Source organism: Manacus candei, unplaced genomic scaffold (assembly GCF_025592945.1).
Source record: "Manacus candei isolate 608988 ecotype Guabito, Panama unplaced genomic scaffold, ASM2559294v1 h1tg000071l, whole genome shotgun sequence".
Lineage (NCBI taxonomy): Eukaryota > Metazoa > Chordata > Aves > Passeriformes > Pipridae > Manacus > Manacus candei.
In genome coordinates, this window is record NW_026138119.1 from 10,049,672 (window position 1) to 10,063,229 (window position 13,558).

Here is a 13,558-nt window from a genome sequence, read left to right on the forward strand (position 1 = left end):
TGCTACTGCGTCACAGTTTTCAAGCTCTGTTATCCCATTCCTCAGTGTCATGTAGGATCAAAGAATCCCAGACTGCTTTGGGTTGGAAAGGACCTTAAAACTCACCTCGTTCCACCCCCTGCCATGGGCAGGGACACCTTCCACTGGACCAGGTTGCTCCAAGCCCCGTCCAACCTGGCTCAGGTGACAGTTCCTACTGCAGCTGCGTGTTCACAAACACAGCATTCAGAATACCATGGGCATTTACAACCACAGAAAGCCCAGGAACCTGGTTGCATAGAAGATAAGCTGTTTGACAGCCTGAAATACAGAGTTTGTTCATCCTGTATGGAACCAACCTCCCAGGTGAACCCTAAACCTCTCTGTAGCAGTACTACCTCTTACTCAACACACCAACAGGAATCTCACCCAAAATACTCCCAGATCTGTAGGACACAGCTGAACTCCACTAGAGAAACAGGCACACACATATCTGGCAACAACTTTACATCTGAGTTGAACTTTGTTGCACAGAAAGCTTCTTGCATCCACTTTAGTTTAATTTTCTTATGAGCAACTCTATTTCAGCAGCAGCAATTTGTGCCATATGTGGTGGAGGCTGCAGAGTGACTGCAGTTAAATACAAAAGAAAGCAAAGAAAAGAAAACTTGAGGGAATAACTGTGCACGTAAAGAAAACATTACCTGTCTCTTATTGAGAGAAAGTCACATTTACAAGACATGACAGAGCAGCTGCTTTGTATTCGTGTTTTCATTGTGCAATCCTTCATTGTTTCATTAAGAAAAGAACTGAAATTCATGTACCAAATAACAAAACACTTCATTACGTGAGGGCTCTCAAGGCAAGGTTATGATGTGTTCAGTAAAAACCACGGAACCGTGAACGAACAACGTGGGAAAAGGTCACAATTTCACACCAACATGTTCGAAAAGCAAAACCCACAAGCACAGATTGGAACCGGCCAACCTGACCTTCAGGGCCAACTCAACCCCCAGGGCTTGATTATTCCTGCAAGGGCTTCACTCTGCTTTAACAGACTTCAGTGTTAGACTAGAAAAAGCTCATGAGTATGATTTTTCATCTTGCGTTTTCAAACACCCAAATAACGTTTGCTCTTTGTTACACTTACGATGAAGAAAGAGCAAACAAAAACGGACAAAAATATCCCATAAGCGGAGACCAAAAGATAAAGAGTAACAGCTGGTGAGAAAGTACAAAAAAGAGGATGATTTAAGGGTAGAATTTAACTTCCTCACCCTCCAATAAAGGTTCTGGAACCTGGTTCCTAAGAAAGTAAGGAAGGAATGAGCTCAGCAGCATTTCCAGAGCAGACCTGGTTTAACTTGCCCTTCCTTCCTCCCTCTGCTGCTCCCCAAACTGTCCAACTGCAGGGAACAGCCCCAGTGCCTGGTGAGGGGGTTTGTCACCTTATTTTTGCCACTGGAAGATTCTCTGAGGTGATTTACCATTCACCTGACAAAGAGCAGGTCTAGCACAGCTTTGAATGGTATAATGGGATAAGAGAGAAGAAATAGTGATGGCATTGCACGTGACAAAGCCAGCAAGGGAGAGAGGGCAGGCCAGTTCTGAAAGCATTCAAGAGCAGAGTTATCATTAGTGTTTGCTAATGTGTCAGATCCTCAGCAAAACAGAAATGATATGCAGACAAAATATTCTTCCAGGATATGTGACTTACAAAGCTTTGTGACAGTGGTGGAAGTTTAGCAGGCAAAGATAAACAGCCAGGAATGCCAAATGAGCTGAGGAATACAATACAAATGTCAAGTAGGAGAGACTAACTCTGCCTTGGCCTGTTCCCTGCCTGCCCCTGGGCACTGAGATCCAGGAGCATCAGCAGTGGAGTGTCCCACACTGGTGATGCACCAGGGCCCAGGCCCTAAGGGGACACCATTAAACCCAGTGACCTACAGTCAGAACAGCTCTCATACAAGGTGAGAGGCAGAATTTGTAGGGCTGGGGTGAATCTTTCTCCCAGTCAAAGGTGATGGCAACTTCAGCCACAGTACCTTGACTGGTGCCCATCAAGCACCACGGGAGCCTTGGAGAGGTCTATGGCTTAGAAATCACATTCACTCTCCTCCCTTTTGACTTGGGAAAGCAGCAGTTCACAGCACAGGACACCAACAGGGGTGCCCAGACAGATCCTGGCTGTGCCAGCTCAGGAGGAGCCTGCCCAGCATCCACCCCATCCCACCCCACACACAGGTGGCACAGGACAAAGATTCCCAGACCTTTACTTATGCCCAGCACAGAACACAGTGATGATTCCAACAGAACCAACTCTGTTTTGTCTCAGAAACACCAACCATCTGCTCCACACTCCCAATTTCTCACAGGCTCCCAATTAATGGATCATTAAATAACCCTCCATTAGTGTGCTCAAGAACACCAACATATGCGAGCTCAGAAAACAGAACAACCAAAAGTGTCCTTGAAACTCAACTGCTGAGAGCAACAAAGTTATAAAAAAACATCCTTCTCATCCCTGGAAGTGTCCAAGGCCAGGCTGGACAGGGCTTGGAGCAACCTGGGTTCGTGGAAGGTGTGCCTGGCCGTGGCAGGGGGTGGCACTGGATGAGCTTTAAAGTCCCTTCCAACCCAAACCATTCCATGATTCCATGATGATTCAAGCCCACGCCCCTCAAACAGCCACCCCTGCAGGCAGGAGTGACCAAGTCCACATGTTAGTGCATCCTTAGAGTGCATCATCCCAGTTACACACCTGTGCTACATCACCCAGAGATGCTTCCTCCACACCTGGCATCAGCCCCGTGGGCAGCTCACAGCTGGCAGCGTGGACACAGCCCTGCATCCCCCAGGGAATGTGCCCTTCCAGCAGGACCAGACACAGGGTGAACAGCTCAAAGGTAAGAGCACAGGAGAGGTGATATGAGGTAACATGAAATATTAATCTGAGCCCTGCAGTGTCTCTCTGACAGCAGCCAGAGCAGATTGCTGGGGAGGAGGAGTATTAGAGCAAGGACAACTTAATGCCATCCTCTGAGCCTCCAGCCATCTGCAGCTCAGGGAATTCTCAAGCCTGGGGTGGTGACTTTCAGTAGCCAGGGGGGATTTTTCTTTCACTGAAGAACTCACTGGGCTTCTGAATCCCAGCTTTTATGTGCTTCAGGTGAGAGAATTCCATGGCAGCAGCTCAGGGGGATCGTGATTCACGGGGAAACCTCCTGGAGCACCTGAATCCCTGCTCCAGAGCCATCTGTTTTTCAGTACAGAACTACAATTCCAAGAAAGAGAAGAGAGGAGAAAGAAAAGCTGGGAAATATCAGAGGTCTGGTTCATTTTCTCTTCCAAGAACAAAGGGCACTGAAGGAAAGGGCTGTGGCAGCTCTTCAGCAAAGCTCCCAAACTCCTGCCCCAGTGGGGGGACAAAAGCACCACATGAGAGACATGAAACCCTTCCTTTCTTTCCAAGAATGAGCAAGGGACTCACTTTGGTAATTTTTTTTATATAACATTAATTTCCTAAGATATGCAGGAGCTGGAACACAGGTGTCCTAGTTCTTACTCTAATAAAACACAATCCAAAAGTTCCCTAGAAAAATCAGATGCCCAGAGGGCAAGGGATGATTTTGAGGCTCAGAAATCCACCTTACCTGGAAAACTTACTCACACCAAAAGATACAGCCAGTACAAAATACATCATGGAAACATTTTAGCAGAGCAAACTTATTTGGCTGGACTCCATTAAAAGAAAATTTACTTTTGGCCTAATAGAAGTCTACAAAATTATGTGTCAAAGAGACTGAACTGATAAATGAGTTGGATGGTAGAAGATCTAACCCATTAAAAATACCAAATTGTGCCAGGGTCCAGGAACCACAGTGAACATTTCACATTTAAATCTAATCTGTGTGTAAAGAAAGGAAATTCAGGCAGAACTAAAATTAAAAACTCAAATAAATTATTAATAAAGATATTTCAGTGAGCTCTCCAATACATTATACATTTTTAGAACTGAAAAGAAAGCTTAAATTTAAAGGGCAGAAAGGAATGAGAGAGACACATATGTTAGATTTGAATCCCTCTGTACTTCAGTTTGAAATTCTATGAGATCAGAGGGCTCCCACATAGAACCAGAATTCACACAGCCATGTGGTGTCTTTTAGCTGGTCTCAGTAAAAGAACAAAAAAAAAATAGTTAGGCAAATACTTCTGAAAAATCTGAATACTGCAGAAGAACTTCTTATCAAAAGATGCTCTCAGCTCCACCAGCATTCAGAGGAAGAAATATTCCTAATAAAAATAGACATCATGAACACTGGGCAGAATTCACCAGCACAGCAGTAACACCTGCACACCTTCATGGCGCTCCAGATCAGAGCTGGAAAACTCTGTTCCTGCTTTCTGGGAGTTGTACATTGTGCAGTTTATTCCTGTGGAGCCCCAGAGCCCCACATTGCCAGGCAGTGAGCCTGCAGCACACAGAGGTGCAGCCCCGGGCACTGTGCCCTGCAGGACCTTCCTGCTGCCCACGGTGCTCAGGGCATGGTCCATGTTGGTCCCTGTCCCCAAGGGAAGGCAGGGCCACGTCCAGTTACTGCTGCCAGGTACCACCTCCTTCAGCACCAGCTTCTGACACCCACTCAGAGCCTCCAGCCCGGGGGCCCAGCGTGGGAAGGACATGGAGCTGCTGGAGAGTCCAGAGGAGGCACCAACGTGATCACAGGGCTGGAGCAGCTCTGCTGGGAGGAAAGGATGGGAGAGCTGGGATTGTTCAACCTGGAGTGACCTGATTGTGGCCTTTTAGTGCCTGAAGGAGCCACCAAGAAAAATGGAGAGAGATTATTTACAGTGGCCTGGAGGGAGAGGACAAGGGGGAATGGCTTCACATTGCCAGAGCAGGGTGAGATGGGATGTTGGGAAGGAATTGTTTTCCCTGTGAGGGTGGGGAGGCCCTGGCACAGGTTGCCCAGAGAAGCTGTGGCTGCCCCATCCCTGGAAGTGTCCAAGGCCAGGTTGGACAGGGCTTGGAGCAACCTGGGATAGTGGGAAGTGTCCCTGCACATGGCAGGGGGTGGAACAAGATAAGCTTGAAGGTCCCTTCCAACCCAGGCCATTCCATGATCCTAAGCTCCATGGGAGCATGAACATTCCTTAGCATTTAACTGGAACACAGTCACACTGTCTGGAAACAACATCTGAATTATCATAAATCACAGGAACACCAAATGTCAGAGAAACCAGCACAAATGGGCTGGAGAGAGCTGTGGGTGTTCCCACACCCTGATGCTCCCTGTTTGCAGAGCACAAGCACACCTGGCCAGGCCAGGGTGTCCTAGGGCACAGAAAGCCCATGATGGAGAGCAGGCTGCTCCCCTTACAAATTGAACCATTTAAAAAAAAGAAATTTGAAAAAAATATACTTAAACCCACATGGTAGAATTAAGCAGCAAAGCCACTTAGTCCTGTCTCGTTACAGGCAAAAGTGGTTTTTTACAAGAACTGGAGAAACCTCTGAATACTTCTCCAGTTCTTGTAGGCAGTGCATATTCACTAACAGACTGAGATCTTCTATTTGTCAGTATTTTTATATTCCTTTAATAAGACAGAAGTGGCTAAAAATTACCAAAAAAACTCCACCCCAAAATCCCGTTAAATAGATCAACCAGCAACCAGCTCTAACTCTAAGCACTGCCAACAGCCTTCTCATGCCACTTCCAGGAAAAGGAAAAGGAAAACCATCCCCTAACTGTTATGTTGCTGTGTCACAACCCAACCTGCATTCCCACCATGCTCCCAGGAATGAGGGTCAGCCTATATCCCAAGGGCAGGATCCTTCCCAGAGCTGCAGCAGCTGGAAACTCAGGATGATTCCTGCAATGATCTCAGTGTTCCTGCCTCCATCCTCCTAATTCCTTCTTTCCTCTTGCCTCCAACTTGCAGCAGGAGAATTCAAGGCACCACTGCAATATTCAGCTAAGTTAATATTAATGGTAAGAGGAAGGAATTTTCTAAAGTAACATATTAAGTGGCAAAAGAAAGCTAAAACCAGCTGCTTTCTCCCCACATGTTAAGGCTGCCCTCCACTGCTCTGCAACATATTTGAAGCCTGGAGCTTCAAATGTAAATATGGATCAAATGCTAAGTCAAGTGTTAAATAGCAACAGCTGATTAGAATTTACAATTAAAAAAAAAAAAGAAGTTGGTTAAAACCAAAAAATAAACACAAAAAAAATGCAAATAGCAGCAAATCTACACAGTGAAAGCCCTTATCTTCAAATCCAGGAACGTGTACACTGAGACTTCCTTAAGACAAGATTTTCAGTTAAGCCTCTCAAGCACATTAACACCTCTCATCTCCATAAATGCAGGGCAGGTCTAATCACAGTTCACACCCAACCCCAAGTGCTAATTAGCCCAGCTGACAGTTGGAAGCTCAGGTAAGTGCTCAGGTGGCAGCAGCAGGAAGCTTCACCACACCACATGGAATCATGGAATCATGGAATCCCAGACTGCTTTGGGTTGGAAGGGACCTTAAAGCTCATCCAGTGCCACCCCCTGCCATGGGCAGGGACACCTTCCACCAGCCCAGGTTGCTCCAAGCCCTGTCCAACCTGGCCTTGGACACTTGCAGGGATGGGGCAGCCACAGCTTCTCTGGGCAACAGTTCCCCCCATGTCAAATGTACAGGTGAACACCAAGACAACCTGAAAACAAATCAAAACCTCACTTCATTATTCAGTTCATTTTTTGGTGCAAGAAATTAGGAGAAAACATTCTAAACCCTCGCAGCAAAGCACCATCTGCACACAGTCCTTCGTCAGGCACTGAGAAGGAACACCCAAACAATTTATACCCAGAGTGCAAAGGAGAAAATACAAAAGCTTAAAAAAAAGGAGAGAAAACAAGGGGGGAAAAAAGAGAGAAAATAAGGGGGGGAAAAGAGAGAAAATAAGGGGGGGAAAAAGAAGGCAAACAAGGAAAGAGAGAAAAAGGGAAAAAAAGATGGGAAGGGGAGGAAAGGGGGGGAAACGGGAGAAAGGGGGAGAAAAAGAAAAGAGAGAGAGAAAAGAGAGAAAAGAGAGAGAAAAGAGAAGAGAGAGAGAAAAGAGAAGAGAGAGAAAAGAGAGAGAGAAAAGAGAAGAGAGAGAAAAGAGAGAGAGAAAAGAGAAGAGAGAGAAAAGAGAGAGAGAAAAGAGAAGAGAGAGAAAAGAGAGAGAGAAAAGAGAGAGAGAAAAGAGAGAGAGAAAAGAGAGAGAGAAAAGAGAGAGAGAAAAGAGAGAGAGAAGAAAAGAGAGAGAGAAAAGAGAGAGAGGAAAGAAGGGAAAGAAGGGAAAAAAGGGGAAAAAGGGGAAAAAGGGGAAAAAGGGGAAAAAGGGGAAAAAGGGGAAAAAGGGGAAAAAGGGGAAAAAGGGGAAAAAGGGGAAAAAGGGGAAAAAGGGGAAAAAGAGGAAAAAGAGGAAAAAGAGGAAAAAGGGGAAAAAGGGGAAAAAGGGGAAAAAGAGGAAAAAAATAGAAAAAAAGAGAAAAAAAAGAAAAGAGAAAAAAAGAAAAAAGAGAAAAAAAGAAAAAAGAGGGAAAAAAAGAGGAAAAAAAGAGTGTAAGCATCTAAATAAGAGCTAAGCAAAGCAGGTTGCCCAGCCCCCCAGCACACTGCACAGCTGCCCCTCTGACCCGCAGGACACGGAGCTCGGGGCCGGGGCTGGGAACACACGGCTGGCTCTGTTTCCCCACAACACTTTCCTCTCCCCACTGCACCTGCTCTGCCTCGGCAGAACTGCAGATGCCAAGGGTGTCCAGCACCACCAGAGCTGCCAGGCACAGAGTCAGCCCAGGAGAGGGAGAGGGAAGGAGGGTGAAGGAGGAAAGGCCCAGCGATGCCACCAACCCCCTCTGGCACAGCCCTGCTGCTGTCAGCTCAAACGGCTGTTTTCACTCTGAATACCTACTTCGGTTTCTGTTTGTTTTATTTCTGTGCTGACACACATCAAAACAAGCTGGCAATGATCCCTAAGGAGTCCCCATTAGCAACACAGCTCTGACTAGAGACCTGGGCTCTCTTATGGATACAACATTTTTCTGCCATCTCAAAATAAGAGGAACTGTCTGCCACAAGTTGCACACAAACTCAGATTTCAGAAGGTTAAAGAGTTCAAACACCACCAGCTTCCTCCTGTGCCTGCTCACCCAGAAGGTTTTTAAGCAGAATAAGGAGTGCCAGCCCCAGACACCACTGAGGCCAAAATGGAAACAACCAACAAATGTATGTGGTTGCACCTCAAGCATCACCTAACATGTACTTTTAAAAATCATATGCCACGAGAGAGCAAACTAACAATTCATCAAAGGACTACAGGAGATTCACTCAAGAGATCTGTGACAGTGTATGAGGATGAGAAGAGGATGTTCAGGGAATGTCAAACCGTTATTAATAAGTGCAAACTGAATTCTGAATTAAATACGTGGTTTTGTGAGCAACTGGAACTCGCACGAGCAGCTTCATCGATGGATAAAGGAATTAATGACTCAGCTGAGAGCTGAATACATGGGTCTGTGAGCATGAGACAGACAAACAAGCTGACAGCAAACGAGAATGATTTCAGACTAAACTTTGGACTTCCAGTGCCAATCTGGATCTCTTCCACAAGCCTCTTCCATCAAGGCTTATGCTTACCACTCACTGTGCTACCTCCACAGGAGAAAACTGGGTAAGAAACCCTTTGCTGGAGGAACCTTTACAGCTGAAGGGGCCTGAAAGACTCTCACACAGAGCTGGAGAGAATGAGACTCTCAGGCAGGTGCTGTGGGAATGCTGCCCTGGTGTGGGATGTGTCTCCTGGAGTCCCTGCAGCCTTGGGAGTGCTCAGGGCAGCCAAGGAGCTGGGCCAGACAGGCTGGAGAGTATTTGTGAGTCATTAAGACCACAAAGTTTTCCACTAAAAGTAAATGCACTTTAGGGATGGGAACAGAGAAGCAAGAAGTCATGAAACAGGCTGATCCTGAACACAGAATGCTTTGGGTTGGAAGGGACCTTAAAGATTATCTAGTCCAACACACCTGCCACGGGCAGAGATGCCACTTACTAGTCAGGATACTCAAAGCGCCATCCAACCTGGCCTTGGACACTTCCAGGGATGGGGCAGCCACAGCTTCTCTGGGCAACCTGTGCCAGGGTCTCACCACCCTCACAGGGAGGAATTTCTTCCCAATATCCCATCTAGCCCTGCCCTCTGGCAGTGGGAAGCCATTCCCCCTTGTCCTGTCACTATCTACCTGTATAAAAAGTCCTCCTCCCTCCTTTTTATTATCCCCCTTAAAGCCCTGTAAGGCTGCAATGGGGTCTCTCCAAAACCTCTCAAACCCTCTGATCGTTTCATGTATCACTACCCCTCTAAAGCAGCAGGAACCCACCTGTGACTCCTGACAGGCCACACCTTCCTAAAGAGACAAGCAGGATTTCTTTCCTGTGATGGAGCAGGATGGAAACACTCACCCACAGCACTGAGGGCATGTTTGAGCTCCAGGGTGAAGGCCGTCAGCGGCACCTCCTCGGACACCGGCATGATGGCCACCGTGGACAGGTTGCTGGCAGGATTCCCAGCGTCCCACTTGCTGCTGGAGCTGTGTAATCCAAGAGGGTGACCTGTCAGGAAGGAAAGCACTTGCCATCAGTCAGCCCAGAAAGCCACAGCCTGGCTGGGAACAACGAAATGTCACCTTCAGGCAGGAAGGAAAGTGCCACCCAGAGAAATGGAACATCCTCCACAGGAGAGTTCCCACATATTGCATTTTAAGAGGATAAAGATCAGTTTCCATCACTTTTAGCTGCTGACATAACATTTGTGAGGAGGACTTAGGCAATGTTAAGAATATCTGGTTGCCAGGAATAAGTTAAATGGAACATGCATTTACCTGACCTGGGAAGACAAGGATAAAAAACACTATTGAATCTCTTTGAACAGCCACAACTTTGGGACAGGCCCTGATTTAGCCCACAAGAAGAATCAGCTTAACTAACAGAAACTCCAAAATCTGTTTTAAGAATTAAAATACTCCAAAAATTAGCATTTATTTTTATGGCATTCTTGAGCAAGGAAATAAATACTTGTTTCCAACGAAGTTCTTATAGAGGATGTTTATCTCCACCTAGTTTTATTTCTTTTGCAGAGCTTTACAGATATGGGCTTGGGAGCATTAAACTGAAATATGGAAGCTCTCAAGTAGCTGCAGAGTAACTGGGAAGTATCTCCAGTATAATTTGGTAGGATGAGTAAGGACAGAGATCTGGGCAGAGTAAAGCAGTTTTTGGTAGAAGTGTGCAATGAGTGTTACAAAGATCAAGATCTTCCCCAATAGCTCAGATCAGAAAAATGATGGGGATGTTCTTCAAACTGGTTTTATTCTCATACTCTTTCCTTCCTCCTTAACTGAGCCTTCTCAGACACTCTTACTCTGCTGCTAATGCCTGTCAACTCAGCTCCAAGTACACAATAAATTCTGACATCTAAGTTGGGATTTCATGTCCTGCTTATCTCATTTCACCCAGCAAAGGCCTAAGATGTACCATTAAGATGAATTCTTGAGCTGGGCATATGGAAATACTTGATATACCCTGTGAAAAGCCATTCAAAGGCTCTCTGCCAGGGCGACAGTGCACTGCAGGACACAAAAAAAATCAGATAAACTTTTTTTTCAAGTATATTCAGCAATTGAGTTATTCATTTCAAGTCTTCTCAAACAGCTCTGCACAGAACATGAAATAGTTTTTCCAATTCTTTTTGGTGATCTTCAAGAAGATATGTGTAGGTTCAAACAAGTTACACATCACAGTTCAATCCCTTCATCTCCACCAGCCCTTCCCTCCTCAGATCTTCAGTGGTGATTCTCTGAACTCCTGTAACTGTCACTAATTTCCCTCCAGTTTTCTCTGTTTTCCCTATTCTGCCCTGTTTCCCAAACAGTGCAGACTCTGCCCAAGGCCACTGAGGTTTAAGCACAGTTGTCACCAGGCATTTGTACACAGCTGGTTGTGCCCAGAAAGCTGAGCATGTGAAGAAAGAGCAGAATTTGAGATTCCCTCCTCAAAACTGCTCCGAAACAGGAGAGTTGGTGACCCAATTTTCAGTCTCCTTGGAATATTGCAAAAAATACAAAAGCAATAAAATAATAAAAGTAATTAAACCCCCACAACCAAAGAAAACCCAAACAATCCTCAAGAGCAAAGAACCCCACAACGCCCTCAGTAGTCAACATGTGTCTCTTCTTTTAAAAGCTGCTGAAGCAAATTGGGAAAATTTCCTCCTACTCCCTTCAATCAGTAAATAGACTTTGAGTTGGTGCTGCCACAAACACAAAGCTTCAGAACCAACCCATAGCAGACCCTTTCCTCCCAGACAATTCATTAAAATAATGCAAATACAGACATATTAAGTCAATCTCTGTGCAGATGCCACTGAGCACAGCTCTCTGATTCCAGCCCACTACAGCTGCTATTTCCAAGGTTCCCTCTGCACTGCTCTTGCAAGAAATGCCCAGGAAATTTCACTGCACACAGGCAGCAGCACTTTTCTATCTCAACTGCAGATCCCTCCATTCCCACACTTAGTTAACCATGCTCTGCCAAAAAAAATGTGTACACATAATAAAATCACCATCCACTTGTGCCAAAAGCTATTACAGATCACAGGATGGTTTGGGTTGGGAGGGACCTTAAAGCTCATTTCATTCCACCCCCTGCCATGGGCAGGGTCACCTTCCACTAGCCCAGGTTGCTCCAAGCCCTGTCCAGCCTGGCCTTGGACACTTCCAGGGATGGGGCAGCCACAGCTTCTCTGGGCAACCTGTGCCAGGGCCTGCCCACCCTCAGAGGGAACAATTCCTTCCTAATATCCCCTCTAACCCTGCCCTCTGGCAGTGGGAAGCCATTCCCCCTTGTCCTGTCCCTCCACCCCTTGTCCCCAGTCCCTCTCCAGCTCTCCTGGAGCCCCTTTAGGCCCTGGAAGGGGCTCTAAGTTCTCCCTGGAGCCTTCTCTTCTCCAAGCCAAAATTTAATGACAAATTCTCTTTCCAAGTATGTGCTGTTTCCAGATTTAAGAATGTAAGTCTGGCTCCAAGGAAGCCCAAGTAGTCCAGGAATGAGTCTTACCTCCCTGCTGCAAACTGCCAAGGATCTTCTCTCCCAGCAAGTGAATAAGTCGAGTCACAACCTGGCCATGGGAGAGAGAGAGAAAATAAAAATAAACAAACATTCAGGCAGAATGTACTGAAATAGAGCATCCACACACCCAGACTTCCAAACTTTAAGATGCTCTCTCAAGTTGAACCTCACAGAGACAAGGGTTTAGAGCCATAACTTCTTTCCTGGCTGTAACAGCCAGTGACTGATCATTTGTCTTGATTTCTTTTACCCTATTTTACTTTAATTTGGAAAAACAAGAAAACAAAACAACCCCACAAAAGGCAATGTTTAACTTGCTTTAGAAACAAAAGAGGAAAATCTGATTATTTGGGGAAACATGTCCAATTGCATCTCAGGTTCTCCTCATTTCTCTCTCAGAGGGCACCTGCACCTCTCAGTCACTCTCACCCCTCAGAGGCTGTTGTGCCCCTACACCTTTTGTAGGTGCTAAAGGCTCCAAAAGGTTCAAACCTGTGCTCCAACAGATCCCCTCAGGTTCCATCTGACCTCCAGTGAATGGTTTACAGTAACCAATTTAAAACATCTTGAAAAAAAAAGTGATAAATGCACTCCCTAAACATCTGCAGAATCAGAACAAGCTGCCTAAGAAATTGTTTTCCTCCTTGAATTATGTTTGCCTTGTACCTTTGAAGGGACAGATGTTTTCCCAGCTGTTTTGCCAAAGGACTTACATCAATATAAACCAATATTCCAATAGCCAAGTGTACCTCCAAACTGTCAAGCCTCTCTCCAGCATGAACAATCAATAATTCCTGACAAGTGGGGTAGCAGAAGACTAATCATTGCAATAGCAAGAACTGACAGACTTGGAAATGCAGTATTTATTCTGAAAGCTCTACACAGATGTTCTACCAAATAATAGAGTTATTTAAATATATTAAGAATAGGGCAATCATTAGATACTCTCCCCCAGACAAATAATTCAAGGTTAAAATAACTCAGGAGGACATAAAAAAACCAAACCAAAACTATTAGAACAAAATTTCCCCAAATTCTTAACAAGAGAAACAAGCAGCAGCACATGGAACCTGGGATCCTGGCCCTGACAGACACACTGTTCCCACAGGAACAGGCACTTCAGGAGGCATCTTTCACAGAGAGGGCCATGTAGGCATCAAGACAGGTCAGCCTGTCCATCAGAACCATTTATATGACCTGTTTTAAGAAACAAAATCTACAGCAATAAACTGCCCTGACCTATGAAACTCTGACATGAAGCACCAATATATTTTAAGTGTCTGTTCACTGAGGAAAAAGAACAAACAGGAGCCTTCCAACACAGGGTGAGCACAGAGTAAGAGCTAAACAAGGTTATTTCAGGGATTTAATAGAATGGCTGGGGGTGAGGGGACCTTTAAAGCCCATCTAGTCCAACCC

The 13,558-nt window shown here is 45.6% G+C and overlaps 1 protein-coding gene across 2 annotated transcripts in view; it reads right to left on the minus strand.

Annotated features, from left to right (window-relative positions):
- Positions 1 to 13,558, minus strand: part of PNPLA7 (patatin like phospholipase domain containing 7) — a 133,189-nt gene that overhangs the window by 55,274 nt on the left and 64,357 nt on the right. For both annotated transcript variants that reach the window (XM_051807885.1, XM_051807883.1), the window contains exons 21-22: positions 12,128 to 12,188; positions 9,476 to 9,625 (exon numbers count right to left, since the gene is read on the minus strand). In XM_051807885.1, coding sequence (XP_051663845.1) covers positions 9,476 to 9,625; positions 12,128 to 12,188 — 211 coding nt within the window. The remainder of the gene's footprint in view (positions 1 to 9,475; positions 9,626 to 12,127; positions 12,189 to 13,558) is intronic.